The following is a 17,693-nucleotide window of genomic DNA, read 5'->3' on the forward strand; positions in this document are numbered from 1 at the left end:
ATACGGTCTCGTATGGGCTTACATCAAGTGCCTTTTTAGCAACCAGATGTCTGAACCAGTTAGCCGAAGATGAAGCAGTTAACTTCCCACACGCATGTCAAGTGTTGCAGCGTGATTTCTATGTTGATGATTACGTTGGAGGAAGCAGTAGCGTGCAAGGTGTGTTACAACTTTATCAAGATCTTTCAGAACTTCTGAAAAGAGGAGGATTCATCTTACGAAAGTGGTGCTCCAACAGCACTGAAGTACTCAACGCTATTCCAGAATCACTGAGAGAGACTCAAAATCTAATTCATTTTCATACCGAAGGTGTTAAAACTCTAGGAATTTCATGGAATCCCTCGGAAGACACTTTCATGATTAACATTGGAGCCAAGTCTGTTAACATGATGTCGCACAAACCAACCAAACGTCAAGTAGCCAGTGTTATTGCCCAGATATTTGATCCAATTGGACTGCTTTCACCAGTAACTGTAATGTATAAGTATTTTTTACAACAGTTGTGGCTTCACAACATAAACTGGGATGATCCACTTCCAGAAAGCCTGCAAGTTGAATGGGTTCATCTTGATTCTCAGCTACCAGTCATCAGTGAAATGCAAATACCACGTTTCATCCTAACACCTGGTTGTGTCAAGAATATACAAATCCATGGCTTTTCCGATGCATCGGAGAAAAATTATGGCAGTTGCTTGTATGTTCGTTCAGCAAACGAAGAAGGTTACACCGAAGTGCACTTACTGTGCTCAAAATCACGGGTCGCCCCGATCAAGAAAACCACTCTCCCTAGATTGGAACTGTGCGCTTCAGTCTTATTGGCCAAATTACTCAACAAGACTCTCCCAATTTTGAGACTTAATATTGACAATGGTTATTTGTGGACAGATTCACAAATAGTTCTGGCATGGCTCAGATCGCCAGCAAGCAGATGGAAGCCTTTTGTATCCAACAGAGTAGCGCAAATTCAAGAATTTACTCAAACTTATCAATGGAGACATGTTTCGTCCAAGGATAATCCAGAGGATTTAATCTCCCGTGGAGTTAAACCTCAAGATATTCATCATCATTCGGTATGGTTTCATGGTCCAGCTTGGTTGCAAGAAGATGAAACGTGCTGGCCATCATCATCATCTGACACAAGTCTTAAGAACAAAGATGTTCCTGAACAACGAAAGCTTCCTGTAACTACACTGGTGTCTCATCTGCAATCAGAGGCAATAATAAACGATTTTTCTACATTTTTCAAATTGTTAAGGATTATAGCTCTCTGTAAAAGATTCATTCGCAATTGTAAAAATGCAAGTAACAACAATGCGATCCACTTACTTCAATTGACATTGAAGACGCTACTCAAACGTGTGACGTTATGACACAAATTTCGTTCTTTCATCGAGAGATAAATGATCTCACTGCCAAAGGGCAAGTATCCAACAAAAGTATCCTTAAAGACTTACACCCCTTTCTGGATAATCAGGGAATTCTTCGTGTTGGAGGTAGGCTAGAAAATAGCAACTTGGAATTCAGCAGCAAGCATCAAATCATTTTGCATCCAAAAAGTCACTTCGCCCGTTTACTAATTGCATCAGAGCATGAACGATTGATGCACGCAGCACCTCAATTGTTAATCTCATCCATTCGAGAAAGGTACTGGATACCTAGAATACGACAAGTTATTAAGCAAATCATTCATCAGTGTTTAACTTGTTATCGTTTGAAGGCATCTGCAGCACAACAGCTAATGGGACAGCTCCCATCCATCAGAGTTACACCTAGCAAGGCATTTAATCATGTGGGCATAGACTATGCCGGACCATACGTCATCAAAGTTGGGTCAATCAGGAGTAAAATCACAAAGAAATGCTACATAGCTCTTTTTACGTGCCTAGCCACGAGAGCAATACATCTTGAGCTAGTAACAGACCTTACTTCAGAAGCTTTCATAGCAGCATTGCGACGCTTTACAGAAAGGCGAGGCAAGTGTTCCACCATTATCAGCGATAATGCCACAACATTTCAAGGAGCGAAGAACGAACTTCAGAAACTTCAATTGCTATTTCAATCGCAAGGATTCAGTGAAGACATTCAAAGGTATGCAGCACAAGAAAACTTTCAGTGGAAAAATTCATCTCCACGTAGCCCAACATTCGGTGGTGTCTGGGAAAGCGCCATAAAATCCATGAAGTACCATCTTCGTAGAGTCGCCAAGAATGCTGTACTGACATACGAAGAGCTGTCAACTCTTTTGTGCCAAATCGAAGCTTGCTTAAACTCTCGACCTCTTACATCCTTACCTGACTCTCATGAAGAATTTAATTACCTCACTCCAGGCCACTTTCTTATTGGTGGTCCACTAACTTCCTTTCCTCAACCAGACTTAAGTGATCTCAAGGAAAATAGACTTTCCAGGTGGCAACGAGTTCAACAGTTTCAACAAAGGATTTGGAGAAACTGGTCCCGAGATTATCTTCATGGTATGCAACAGCGTCAGAAGTGGACAACCACGCAGCCCAACCTGCAACCAGGACTACTTGTGCTTCTGAAAGAAGACAACCTACCCCCACTATCATGGAAAATGGGCATTATAGAAGAAGTGTTTCCAGGGAAAGACAATTTAGTTCGTGTAGCCGTGGTTCGCACCAAGGATGGAGTGTACCGAAGGGCTCTCAGTAAGATTGTACCTCTTCCAGATGGGAAGATCAATTGAACTTTCATGATTTAGTTTGGATGCTGCGCATTCCAACGGGGGGGGGGGGAGAATGTTGAAGATTGTAAATAGTATTGCTTTCCGCTCCTCATTTGTTTATTTTACTCCCGCTGGGAGCTTCTTGCAAGAACGCGGAATTCTGGGAGCGTGATATTCGAACACAGCGGCATGGTGCATGTCGGCTCGCGGCAGCGGGAGAACATTTCAGCTAGCCTATCGGATGTGGGCCTTTTTGTATTTCTTCAGTGTGCAAACGTATGTAATTATATATAATACCAAGTGAATTAAAGGACTTGTATCATATGCGAATTTGTTGCTATATCCGTTGTTCCAGCCCTATGGTAAGATAGACAATATGGCGTCATACCCAGAGATGCTAGTTTTCTTTCATGTTGATACGTGGAAGGTATCTACAGACAATTGCTTCCTTCCACGCTGATCCCCCATGCCGAAATGAAAATATTCTGATGTCGCTGCTCGTGTGACAGAAAGTACATTATTAACGGTTTGCTTTCATAGTGAAATAACGCGTTACTATCTTTGAAAACTAACGGTAATGGTCATACGGTACATTATTAACGTAACTTGCCGATCTCTGGTAGATAGACGTAAGTGAAGCATTTGTACCAAACGCAGTCAGTATTGAAGATGTTGAAAAGGCAATAAAAAAGTTAAAACCAAAGAAATCCTGTGGCCCTGACGGCATTCCGCCCTACGTGTTAAAAGGTTGTGCAAGCTTATTAGCCCTACCTTAATTAAAATATTCAATCTTTCCCTAGCTACGTCTGTATTTCCCATGGAATGGAAAACATCTACAGTGCGTCCCGTACCCAAAAATAGTGGCACCGGTAACATTGAAGAGCATAGGCCCATAGCTTTATTGTCTGCGCCCGCAAAAGTTTTCGAATGTCTTATTTATCAAAGTTTGTTGTCACACATATCCCCAGTAATATCTACAACCAACCGAGTAGATCCACTGTTACGAACCTATCCCTCCTAAGTCATTTCGTTGCAACTAATCTAGAAGAAAGAAAGCAAGTAGATGTCATCTATACATATATATACAAGGCCTTCGATAAAGTAAACCACGATATTTTGTTGAGTAAACTCTCGTGTTACGACCTCTCCAAACCCGCACTAAATTTCTTTGCTTCTTATCTAAAAGACCGTAAGCAGAACATATCTTATAATGTAATTTTAACAGAAGAGTTCGCAGTTTTCTCAGGAGTCTCCCAGGGTTCAAATCTCGGACCTCTGTTGTTTTTAATTCTAATCAATGACTTACCAAAGTACCTGTGTGACTCATTCAGACTCTTATACGCGGATGACTTAAAATTCGGTAGGACTATTTGTAATATTGATAACTGCAAATCGTTACAAAATGAAGTCAATACAGTAACAAAATGGTGCGGAATAAATGATCTTAATCTGAACATAGAAAAATGCTGCGCGATGACATACTCGCGCAACAGAAAGCAAATTGAATTCAATTACGAAATAAATAACACAAAAATTAAAAGGGTTAACGAGATGAGAGATCTAGGAGTTACATTTGATTCAAAACTTACATTTGCAGCACATGTTGAAAGGGTCGTAAATGAGGCACACAGGAACCTAATTTAGAATGAGTAAAGAGTTAATGAACAAAGAAATAATGAAAATAGTGTTTAACGCTTTAGTCCGAAGCAAAGTAGAATATGCAGCACCTATCTTCAAGACACGATCTTTTACTGTAGTAACAGAAGATCGAACATTATAAATAAATCACCTATCAGGAGAATGTGTGAACTGTACAACAGATGTTCCGAGAGGGAACCAAAATTAGATATATTCGGACAATCAAAAAAGTTATTCAAGGAATGGAAGAATAAATGTCAACAATGTAAACATAAACGCAGTTTTTGTAAATATGTATTTCTTTCGTAGTTTATACTCAATTACATATATGTACGTAATATATATATATATATATATATATATATATATATATATTGTACATGGTGCTAAAGATCTGAAATGCTGAGTGTAAAGATAAATACGTTGTGCATTGTACTTAATAATTGAAATATTGTATTCATGTAGGCTATTTTTGTAGATAATAGTCAGATATTTTTTTCACTCTTTTCAATTAACATGTATTATTATAACTCGGTTTGTTAACTGTTGTATACACATATAATTTAGCGTTTAATTGTTTTATGTTTATTTACATTTCTGCACAATAATATTTCTTATCAAACTGTAAATTTACAAACTCAAAGCAAGAAATGTAGAACACTGTAATTGGGCATTCCCCTGTTGTGTTTAATAATAATTAATAAATAATAGGTAGAACGTATGCAAAAATGTATATTTATTTTCATTGAAGGTTTTTTTATAAGCGCCTAAAAGGTATGGAATACCGAATTACGCTCAATTTCCTGCTCAGATAAATATTCTGCTTCCTATGTAAACATTATGCATAGTAGTGTATATTACTATTCTTTGAATGTTCTATTCCTTTTACTTGATGCATCCTTCACTGCATTCTTGTAGACTAACGAGACTCTGGAGTCTGGACCCCAAGCCAGTATAATCATCTGTGGGACTTCTGTCGTGTCCTCCCCATGTATGTTTGTAATTGTCCTTTCAGCATGCGGGCAGTGCGACGCCAGGGGTCCCGAGTTCGAATCCCGGCCTGGCATGGTGTTCTTTCTGTGTGTCCCTTCATCAATTTCATCATATCATCACCCATCCTTATTGTCGCAATCAGCCAAAATGAAAGAAACTGCCGCAAAATAACAAACCTGAGATCAAATCTTCTCATTAATTTCACCTCACAATCATTCATCTTCATCTTCGCGATTGGGCAAAAGTGGCAGATAAGCCAAGTAAAATAAATCACTCAATGTAGTTATAGCTAATTTGAAACTTTGTAGCTCTACTTCATTACAATACGAAGTTTATGAGTAAGCTAATAAGTTTCTAAACTATATGCATAGTACACATTGTCCCGGGAATCTCTGGAGCGAGCGAACGAAAGCAAGCCTCTGCGCAACTAGTAACTCCAGAGGACTCGACTAATGAACGCGTGCGAGAGAACGGAAATGCGTGGAGGGGGAAAACACTGCAGCAACCAGCCATTTGCAGCAGCGTGTACTGCTTAGCTCCGCCCACTCGCTTTCTCCCCTACTCTACCTTTATGCGCGACCTTACTCCACAGATTTCCGGGATAGAGTATAGCCTAAGTAAATTTACTTCCTGTTGTTGCATGCAACAGTAAGCCTCCCCGATGGCGCAGTGGTAGCGTCGTCGCTTTGTAATCAAGGGGTCCTGGGTTCGATACCCGGTGGAGGCCATAGTGGTTCGGATTCCACTTTAAACTGTAGGTCCAGTTCCGATTAGGCTTACTGTGCATAAAGTGGACTTAAAACACCAAATCAATCAATCAATCAAGAATGCAACAGTGTCCATACAGTTGGTGTAAAAATTGTCTCAGTTCACTAATAGAATTCTCAGTTATTATATAATGAACAGGAAGTTACAATTTTGGATGGTAGAAATCCGGTATTGCAGTTAGTATTCTCCTTATCCCGGCCCGATGGAAGCTTGTACAGCCAACAGCAATGAAAATAGTCAGCAAATTGCCCATCGCTATTTTCATTCTTTTTATTGTACATCCTGTGTTGTTTTAATAAATGGAATTCTGTTGATACAAAGCAGATGTTGTCCTCTGGTTATTGCCGTTTGTATCTCAATTTATGATTATAACATTGTTAAAACAGACTCAATGAAAATGGTGATGGACAAATCGCCTAGGGTCATAAGGACTTTTTCCCTTAATAACAAGAAAATATTAATTTTGAAGAAAAATCAATTTTTTGATTAACACTATTGTTATTTAGGTTATCAGAAAATACAGGTAATATCCACTAACCAAACATCCTGTCTGCACAATAAATCAAAATTGCAGGTAGTGTAAAGTAGGCCGTTTTTACAAACATGTGTCAAAGTCGGCCCACCGTTAAAAAGTTGGTTGTGCAAAGATGGACCCCCTTAAATGGTACTCCGATATATGAAAACTTACATTAAATGTAATAAACAAGTGAAAAAAACGTCAGCATTCCATATTCCATATTCCTTGTACCCCACTATAAACCATCACTATCATCACTATAAACCATCATTATCACCACAAACAGCACATATTCCAACCTGGACTCTATCTCGCCTAAAACAGTCTTCATGGAACCAACCCTTGCAATCGTTACACTTGAACCAATCCTTCCCATCACTTGCATTGTAGTAATAACCGCCACACTTAGAACAATGGTTTTTACTACGTTTCATTGATATTCCTTTCCCTCGATCTGCACAACTCTTTTGCGCCTGAGTACGTTCCTTTTTTGACTGTTCATTTCTCCCTTTTGCTTTCTCTATGTATTCAAGGGAAGTTAACTCTTCAGAAGATGCACATCTGCGTTTCTTCTTGTGCCCAGCAGTATCAAGACGTGGTACCTTCATTACATCTGCAAACCGCACCATGCTTGCATTTCCATTCATGGTCCCACGAGATGTTGAAGGCATGGGCTCGAAGGTGGAGGTTGAGACAGGTGAGTTAGCCCTAGATCTGACTGGAGATTGAACAAGGCCAACATCGGCGTTGGGACCACTGGATGGAGTGGTTGCACCTGAGGAGGCTGTGACATCGTCTGCAGTAGAATCAGCGATGTTGAAGTAATGTGGTGGAATTGCGTATCTGTTCACATGGTATAGGCCTGTGCTCGAGAACCCGGAAACAACCACGTCTACACTGGCACTTTTGTTTCAAGCCTGAGTAAAGATTTCACAAAATCGAAACTTATTTATAGTCTTACTGGGATTGTTCCTCACTCAGCTGTTGCAACAGACCTTGTAGTGACCCTTAAGTGGTTTGAAAAATGTTTTGTCAAGCGGCTGCATGACATGTGTTGCGTGTGGGTGCAGTGACATAAGGTGAATATTCTCATGAAAAGCGAACTATAACGCTGAAAGATATTTTGTGTGACTGCTGTGCCCATCCAGCAGGAGGAATACAGGTCCAGGTGAACAACATTTGCGAAAATGTTGCAGATATTTTAGGAACAATTCCCCAGTTATGTATCCCGATTCTGACATAAAAAATATTGTCAATCACCGAATTCTTCTTTCCGTCTCTTGCCCTTAAATATCACAACAGGTGGGATGAATTGTCCGGCTGCGTTACATGCCGCCACAACAGAAACATGTTCACCCCTTTCACACATGGTCACAATACTCAATGAACGATTCCCCTTTGTGGCCAACACTTTAATTGGTGCATTGTTCATGGCAAAGCCAGACTCGTCCATGTTATATAATTTGTGTGGTTGATTGATATAACCTTCCCTTTCCAGCAGTGCCTCGTATTTATGGAAACAATTGTCCACATTTTCCCTGGTGAGAGAAGTAGCACGAGCTCTGGACAGAGCTTCAGGGGTTCGTATGGATAATTGGGGGTGACGTTTCAGAAACAAACGTAACCACTCGTAGCTTGCACAACGTTTCTCAACACTTAAATGGGTGATTCACGTTATTTCTGCTGGCAAATTCGAATGCCAGTTTCCTGACATCCGAGGTTGTTATTGGAAAACCAGAACATTCCATTCTAGTTACTAGATCTACAAGTTCTGTCTCGTGTTGCCCCAGATATTCTTCACGTCCCATCTTCATTTTCAAAGTCACCTCACCACAGGAGTTGATGCGGTGTAGCCTACGACGAAGAGTAGTGCGAGGTACACCGAATTTGGCTGCAGCAGTTTTGGTCCCCATTTCTTTGCTTACAATGGCATCCAATGCCCTCTTCATGTCATCTTCCTCCCACGACCCTCTGGTGGTCTTTCTTTGGTAGTCTCGTGGCATCTGAAACAATTGTAAAAGTTTCAAAAAGAGAAATAGGCCTAAATAGTTGTATACTGGCCTATGTCTATAGCCTAAGTGAAGAGCTCCCCGAAGACATGCATGTGAAAATCATGAATGATTAATATTGCTAAACAAGCACTGAATGCAAGTCTCCGGATAATTAAACTTTCTATGGCGTTCCTAATATAATATAGCTGCAGAGAAAAACATATTGGTGCACAGTTCAACTTTCAACAATAGGCCTACGGTGATTTTTTTAAACTTTTTATTTTTAAATCCAACCTACGTTTCAGTTTAATTACATTTATTGCTTCCTTGTTTTATTTTTATTTTATTTTATTATTTCTTTTATTTCGACTTTATGTGCCATGCCGAAGTTAAAGCAAAAAATAACTTTTCTTCCACACAGAAAGGTCTACATAAAACACAATACAAGAATACAGCATATAAAAGCAACGTACAACATAGCCTACAATATGCTTACAGCAAAAATAAAGTTCACACAATACAAAAGTACGACTTACACTAATTTGGACAATTTTGTTTCTGGTCGCCAGTGCATGCTCCCGCCTAAACAATCTACTGGTTATGTGCATTCATGAAGGAGGCGAGCCTTGTAACTCTTGTACTACATATCATTGCAAGACACATATTTATTAATGTAAATTCACGACATATTCCACTAGCATAACAATATTAGTGGGGACCGTCTTACCCCACATGGCTAATGCACAGAAGGGGCCGCCTTACCCCAACGCGTATCATGCAGAGAAAACAACAAAGGAAAAGCTTGTACGTTATGGAATTCAAACCAGGAAGCAGCGTTGTATGCTCCACACCTCATCTGACAATCCTATAAACCTGACTTTTGTACAACTACAGATTCGCTTGTTTATCTAGAGTTTTTCATTAAGCAGAGAGTTATATCAGCCATTTTGATCGTTATACTTTTATCACTTACCTTTGTATTTACGAGTATGCAGCTGGATGCTTCATTTAAACAACACGGCGCTTATGTCACTCCACTTCAGAAAGCCTCACTGGAATAGGCACCGTTAGCTCCAAATTTCGCCACGTGCGGCGCTGCACAACAAAACGTTGCAGGTAGGCCGTCTTTACAAACTGGCCGTCTTTGAACCACTGACCCTACTATTTATTTTGCAGTTGGGTGTTCCAAGTATACTCGACTAGGCCCGATCCTATTTCATCGGACGAGTCGAACGAATACCTATATTTAATATACGTGTATTTTACAAATGTAGTTTCATGAGTACTTTTGTTAATTAAAATAAATTGCAGCACGAAAATTTGAGTAACCGGAAGAAGATAGCTATCACATTGCACTTTCTTATTTTAGAAGCTCGAAATGTGATATTTGGTATGAAAACTGCTTATATTGATTGGGATATATCGAAAGGGGGAAATTTTAGTAAACCGAAGTAATTGGTTGTGCAATATTAAATTTTCTTATTTTTCAATGTAGAAGAACTGATATTTGATATATCTGCTTGTATTAATTAGAATACATGTTTTTTGAAACTAAAAAACTACTATTGATATGATATCTGCATATGTTAGTTAAAATATGTTCATAAAACGAAGTCATAGTCGAACGAAAATAGTGAGATGCTACAGAGCTTGGGCTAATTTTCACGGTAAAAAACTAAATTCAATGAGATTGTTTCTCAAGTTAAATAGAATGCGCTTTATCTACATAATGAAGTTTCTGTACACTGGAAGTATGTAGCAGAGACCTTTCTTCACTCCGCTGTAGGCCTGTATATAATAAAATATTTCCTAATTCCGGTTTACTAAAATTCCCCCATTCCGATATATCCCAATCAATATATTATATACAGATTATTAACAATTACTCTATATTGGACGACATGATTACGAATCATATACAGTATGTAACATTGTTATTCGTACACACGGATTTTCAAAGAAAATGCTTTAATATCTGAAAGGAAATACACTCTTTTGAAATTGTTTCTTTACAATTCAATAACTAATATCATTAGGAACATAAAATCTTACCCAAATTCTGTATAATCAATGACAATAATAAATTAAATGAAACTGAAAGAGAAACATGCCATTTTTTGTACAACTTTTCTATTCGTACACTTAATAATATAAAAGAAAAAAAGTATATTCAGAGCAAATTGACTGACAGTTCTAATACTTTGATGCGTATCCTTTGGCTTTAATTACTGCTTGACACCTGTTCTTCATAGAATTAACCAGTTTCCGACATGTTTCAGACCTTATTTTATTCCACTCGGCTTGCACAACAGTTTACAACTCTTGTTTGGACTTACGTCTGCTTTATGTACTCGCCTCTTCAAAATTACCCATAAATGCTCAATGGGATTTAAGTCTGGACTTTGAGTTGGTGTCTGTAGTAGTTTGGGCACATTCCATATTAGCCAATTAATGTTAACTCGCGCCTTATGCTTACTGTCATTGTCTTGTTAGAATCTGTAGATAGGTAGCATGTCCATTTTTTGGGCACTCTGCTTTACATTGTTCTTCAATATGTCCAAATAGACATATGCATCTATGATACCATCAATAAACTGGACGGTACCAACACCTTTGGACGACATACAGCCCCAAATCATTAATGACCCACCACCGTGTTTAACTGTTGGAACTGTGTTAATGTGATCATTGTCTTTATTTGATTTTCTCCAAACCCTATTTATCACATCTGACCCGTATATATTAATCTTGGACTCGTCTGACCATATGACACTATCCAAAAATTCCTGGTCCTTGTGGGTGTGTTCTTTCGCGAATGAAAGTCTATTCCTTCGATTCACCTTATTTACATACGGCCTCTTTCGTGGTATTCTGCATCTGATATCCATACTTCCACAACGCACGTCGGACATCATCTTTCCAGCAACATTTCCTACTAACAGTCGTAACTGAGGAACACTTAGTCGGGGGTTTTCTCGCACTCTTTTTAAAATAAAGCGTTCATCACGTTTATTCAACCGTCTCTCTTTTGGTTTTCTTGGCACATTCTGTGTTGAACCTTCCTCTCTCAATTTGTTTTATTATGTATTGAACTGTGGAGTGTGATTTATTGACTGTTTGTCCAATTTTTCTTAACGAATAACCTCGAACGGCCAAATTTATAATAACATCCTTCAGATCGGAACTAAGTTCCTTCACCTTCCCCATTTTGAACACGCTGATAGATAGACGATAGGCCTACAACAATACCTACGCCAGCTTTCCGCTTGACGGGGAGCGCGCCTGCATGTTCAAACTTGTTACGAAGTTGCAAACTGCACGAAATCGCCCGAATAGCGGTGGCGCTGTATGCGAGGAAGATTGAAACTCTTGCCTGTACGAATAACAATGTTGCATGAAACAGCGTGTTTTTCTCTTTTAACACAAATTATATGGTCTGTTTATACACTTTGAACATACATTTTTATTGACATTTGTTTGTGAAACCTTCATTAACATTAATTTCCAGGTACATATGAAAATTATTATATTTACTAGTAGATATGACATTTTTTCCTCGGAAATTCTATGTGTACGAATAACAATGTTACATACTGTATATTGGTGTTAAATATTGCGTCACGCTGTGCTAAAATTTCTCCTTCTAATTGCTTGGTCTTGTGAGAATGTGTGGACTACCATATTCCTTATAAACACGGATTTCCTGTTAGGCACTCGCCGCAAGCCTCGCTAGGGTATTACTGAAATGATTGCTTCAACTATCTCTGCTCACTATATTGTACCCCAAGAGCCTGAAGCAGGCGAACTAAAATAAGTCCTCTCACTCAATTTGTGACTCTAGAGGGCTCAACCAACGAAGACGTAAGCAGGAAAAGGATTCCATTGAGGGAGGAGCAACGTGGCTGCAGCCACTGGCGTACTCAGAGGGAGCTGAATGGGCTACAGCCCCCCCGAAATTTTTAGAAAATATATAATTTAAATGAAGACAGCAATGAAGTCGAAAATGACCGCCGATAACTATTGTTGTGTTTCAATAACTTTTTATACGAATGTTTAAATTGGTAATTGGAGCTAATATCTCATAAAAGTAAAACACCAACAACAGGGTATCACCAACATCGATTTAAGGCGATGCATTCTATAACTATTTTTTCTCCATAAATACAACCTCGAATTCACCGGCTTCATCCCTTCCCAACCACAGTCCAGTTTGCTGTCACTCTCTAACGTCTCTCTCCACGTCTCCAGAAGAAGTGCAACACATCCTATCTTCAATGCCTCAAAATCGCACCAATGGTCCTGATGAAATCCCTTCTATTTTCATAAAAAACGCTGCTTCTTCTCTGGCTATTCCCTTCTCTATTTTATTAAACAGATGCTTCAATGAGGGTACATTTTCAGATTCATGGAAAACTGCTAACGTGGTACCATTATATAAATCTGTAGACAAGTGTGCTGTTTCTTCTTATAGGCCTATTTCCCTTCTTTCACCACTTTCTATCGTCTGTGAAAAGATAATAAAGGACCGACTCTACAAATTTACCTCTCCATATATAAATACAGCACAGCACGGCTTCTTACCAGGCAGCTCCTGCTTAACCAACTTAACCAACTTGTTTATCTGACGCTATCAACTCTATATCTGAAAACTCTCAACTGGATGTAATATATCTGGATTTTTCGAAAGCTTTTGACTCCATAAACCACAATTTCCTGCTTCATAAATTATCCCACCGTTTCAACATTCATGGAAACTTTCTCTCTCTGCTCAAGGCCTACCTCCAAAACAGACAACAAAAAGTTGTTCTTTCCGGAATGTCTTCTTCTTATCAAGCTGTATCTTCTGGTGTACCTCAAGGCAGTGTTCTTGGACCTCTTCTCTTCATCCTGCACCTTGATCTTCCAGAAAATCTTTCCGATTCATGCAAAAACATTCTCTTGTTCGCTGACGATTGCAAAATATATAGTAAAATCTCCAATTTCAGTGACATGACACTTCTGCAAAAGAATTTAGATTCTCTAATAAAGTGGTGTGAATTATGGAACTTAAAACTCAACCCTCAAAAATGTACCATGATGACCTTCTCCTTAAAGAAAAACACATTTAATACTAAATATTTCATAAAAAATAATTGTGTTTAAAGAGTTGTCGCACAAAAGGACCTGGGCGTCATATTTGACGAGAAACTTTCCTTTTCTGAGCACATCTCTACAGTCACAAGGGGTTCAATGCGTATGTTGGGTCTTCTCTATCGTTTCACGGAAATAAACAACTTGACTGCCCTCAGCACCTTTTACAAATCTTTTGTTTCACCTAAAATTGAATACTGTTCTCCGATCTGGTCTATGGCATGCCCCTAAATTCCGTCCTAAATTTCTTCCTGGCCATTGTTCGACACCGAATTCCGTCCACAAAACACTTGCAAAAGTCCATCCTCCTGCAAATGTTAAATATCCAAACTCCTCAAGAGAGACATAGACTGGCTGACCATATATTTTTACATAAAATAGTGAATGGCAACATCAGAAGTGAACGCCTTCTTCAGGAAATTCACTTTCGTGTACCTGCCCGCTCAACAAGAAGCACTCAACTTTTTGCTTCTCAGAAGCTGAGATTGTGCCTCATCCAGCGCTCTCTGTTCCATAGACTGCCCAGTGAATACAATAATCTAGGAAGCCAAATAGACATTTTTGAAAATCTGGACAGTTTTAGAAGAAAGTTAACTAAAAGTATGTAAGTCTCTTAACTACATGTAATTTTTCTATGTTATTATTTTTGTTGTATTATGTTATTATTTCTTTGTACTAATGTTCTATAAAATCGTTCCAATGTAAAATGGCTAACGCTGTATTTGGAATCTTCTATTAAATAAATAAATTAAATAAAAGTAAATATTTAATCTCAGTCTGTTCAGTAAATATTAGATTAATGGCACTGAACCCGCGTTCACATCCAGCAGTAAAGGCCTCCTCGATGGCGTAGAGGTAACGTCGTCGCCTTGTAATCAAGGGGTCCCAGGTTCGATACCCGGTTGAGGCACATGGCACAGTGGCTCGGATCCCACTTTAAACTGTAGGTTCAGTCCCGATTGCCTTCCTTTGCATAAAGTGGACTTAAAACAAAAAATCAGTCAATCATACCATTCAGCAGTAGATATTGGCACAATTTCCATTGAATTCACGTAATCCTTGAATGAGGCGAGACACTATATAAGTTCACAAGTTCAGTCCCTGCAGCTAACAGACGTTTGCAGCAGCACGCACTAGTATAGACAGAAATAGCCAAATAGTTAAATTGATTGATTTGCTATATTTTACTTCGCTTGTTGTGCCAATTTGGCTAATTTGCGAGATGGGGATTGTGATGATATGATGAAATTGATGAATGGACACTCACATACACTCATGCCCAGGCCAGGATTCGAATCCAGGACCCTGGTGTCGTAGAGCGATATGCTAACCACTCCACCATGGGAGGCCGGTTCCAAGCAGTTAGGAACTCTATGTTTACTCCCAAATATTGACTTGCTCTTCCCATATGTACTAATTGTGAAGATCTTCACAATTTCACCATTTACATCTCGCTATTCCAAATAATTATGAAGAATTGACGTATCTACGAGCAGTTATGTACCTTTGAAAGTAATCAAGTCCAATCTGGTGACCATTTGCTTCTTGTTATGCGAAATTTTGCTAATTAAATATTTGCTAATTAACCTAAGATAACTTTATATATACATTTCAGTGTGACGGTAGTTTAATTTCTAATACATGAAATTTTGTTAACTGCTTGTCTTTTCATTAACTTACGGAGTTTTCATTTCTCAACTTCAAAGTTGATTGATTGATTTAAAATTTTTGAGTGCGTCGGCACTTATGGCCATTTTGCGCAGTTCAGTATATACGAACTTCAAACTTGAGAATGTTCAGTGGGCCTATGATTAGTCATCTACTTTCGGTTAAATACATCTTAGCTATTACAGCTATGAGGCAACGAACGTTTCGAATTTCACTTTTCTACCTATTAAATAATCAGCTTTCTAGATTGAAGAAAATAATCTTCAACATGGCGGATATCTACTTTCGATCTCGCAATTTTCCAATTTGATTGATTCCACTTAAGCATTATTTTCACCAAATGTTAAAAAATAAGGTAGTTCAGTATGATTTCGGTTGACCTACCTTCCAGTCTTTCATATATTTAAGGAATGAGCATGAAAAATCTCCGCATTCTCTTCATATAAATCGGGTTTCAGACTCCTCTCTTGCACGATCCGATACTAACTTCCTGACGTTTGGTCTCTGCCAGATTGACCGAAAGTCTATTGAAACTCGACTCCGATACTTGTCCGACAGAAAAGAAGCTTTTAGACCAAAGCGATACGTGTAACTTGGAAACAAACCTTTCGTACCGAAGTGACATTGGAAACGCGTGTCGTTTGGGTGTCTCTCGGACTGGGTAGTTTTCTCAATAGTGTGTATCTCATCGTCTCGGTCTATTGTTCGCGCATGCCCAGCAAATGCTTTCTTAGACATAGAAGGAACCACCAATGTATTTTGTCACTTGTCACAACAAACTGCACGTGTCGCTTGGACTGTTTATCAATGGCATGCATCGTGCCTGCTGTTCACGTATCCGCAGTGAATGTTTGTTTATACAGTGAAGGGGTCCGTGTTACTCGTCACTTGGGTGTGAAATCCCCTCATTTTGTCGTGCGTCGCTTGTCGCTTTGGTCTAAAAGCTCTCTAATAGACCCTTCACACCAGGCCAGTGAGTGACGTCACTCAGTGGCATGTTTCATGCCTATGTGTTAGATTACTGGGATATTCTACCTCACATGGAGCTATGACTCCAACGAGTAGCAAGTTTCTAGATCGCCTGTACAGTTACTGGCAATAAAAGTGGGTCATCTAGATCCTGAAATACCCGCTTCCCTGCATGGAGTTATGTGTGTTGCCTAACGCAGATGCGATAGCCGAACTTCCTATTGAACAGTTTGCCATTGAAGTTAGCTTATCGCTTTGTAGTTAGGCAACACATACAACGCATTGTATGGAAGCATTTCAGGATCTAAGTGTCCCGTTTTCATTGCTGGTGACTGACTGTACAGCGTGAGTGTCTCGGTGAACTTCCCATAAACGCACCACTGATTGGCCCTTTGTGAAGAGACACTAATTGCAGTGCAGTTTTACAAATCCCTCAATAAAGCTACAGATTCAGGTTCTTTTAATGTACTGCAGATTTTATGCACACTATGCAATGGGACATTGTGTACCAAGACATCACTTGCCATTCCTTTCCATAAGGTTAGAAGAGTTAGAGTAAGGCGATAGAAAATATTCGAAATTACATTACGACAGGTAAAAGTAACCTATTACCGTAGACGCATAGAGGACGGTAGGATTACTTTCTTGGCTCAGCACAAGATGATATGAGATCCGTGGTAAATCTCCTTTCGTTCAACTTGGAAAAAAAAAAGCGGCGGAAGGGAGAGCTGAACTCCATTATGTGAGGATAATGTATGTTGTTACTAAGTGCTACCTGTACTACAATACCTTGGCATTAAGAGTGCAAAATTTATTACAAAAGATGTAGTGGAATAATTGTGTCAAATGCAACTTAATCAATCCAGGATGTAAATTTAATAAAGTGATTTGAAGAAATCAAATTTGGAACCTTGGTTTCGTTTAAAGTCCTTTTCATTATCCAAGACTGATGAGCTTACAAGAATAACCTCTTCATAACCAGACACACGATTGTTAAGTGAAATCAAATTTCTATTACTCAAATTTATCCATAAACTAGTTTATGGTGGAGTTGCGAGCATAAACTCAAATATGAACGATTTTAAGATCAAGTAGTGCGATTGAACTTTCCATTCCCACTTCGAAATTCATGAAAATGGCTTGTCTTTGCTGGAAGTTGCGTTCCAATATTGTATGTCAGTAGGATATCAGAAAGTGGTAGAAGGTTAAACGTTGTAGAACTAGACAAGAAGTGAAAGAAAGATAGCGAGAAAGAAAAAGGCAGGTCGCCAATAAAACACTGGAGGTTAAACATCACCCAAAAGGTAGAATTAGTATATGTGGTTAATGTTACTGC

The 17,693-nt window shown here is 38.9% G+C and overlaps 1 protein-coding gene across 1 annotated transcript; it reads left to right on the plus strand.

The window, feature by feature from the left end:
* Positions 1 to 2,176: 2,176 nt before the first annotated feature.
* On the plus strand, positions 2,177 to 2,704 carry LOC145983720 (uncharacterized). The gene has a single exon (XM_083116772.1). It carries the CDS (start codon positions 2,177 to 2,179, stop codon positions 2,702 to 2,704), a length of 528 nt encoding a protein of 175 aa, XP_082972898.1.
* The last annotated feature ends 14,989 nt before the right edge of the window (positions 2,705 to 17,693 follow it).

Source organism: Lepisma saccharinum, chromosome 2 (genome assembly GCF_977018435.1).
Source record: "Lepisma saccharinum chromosome 2, izLepSacc3.1, whole genome shotgun sequence".
In the NCBI taxonomy this organism is placed as follows: domain Eukaryota; kingdom Metazoa; phylum Arthropoda; class Insecta; order Zygentoma; family Lepismatidae; genus Lepisma; species Lepisma saccharinum.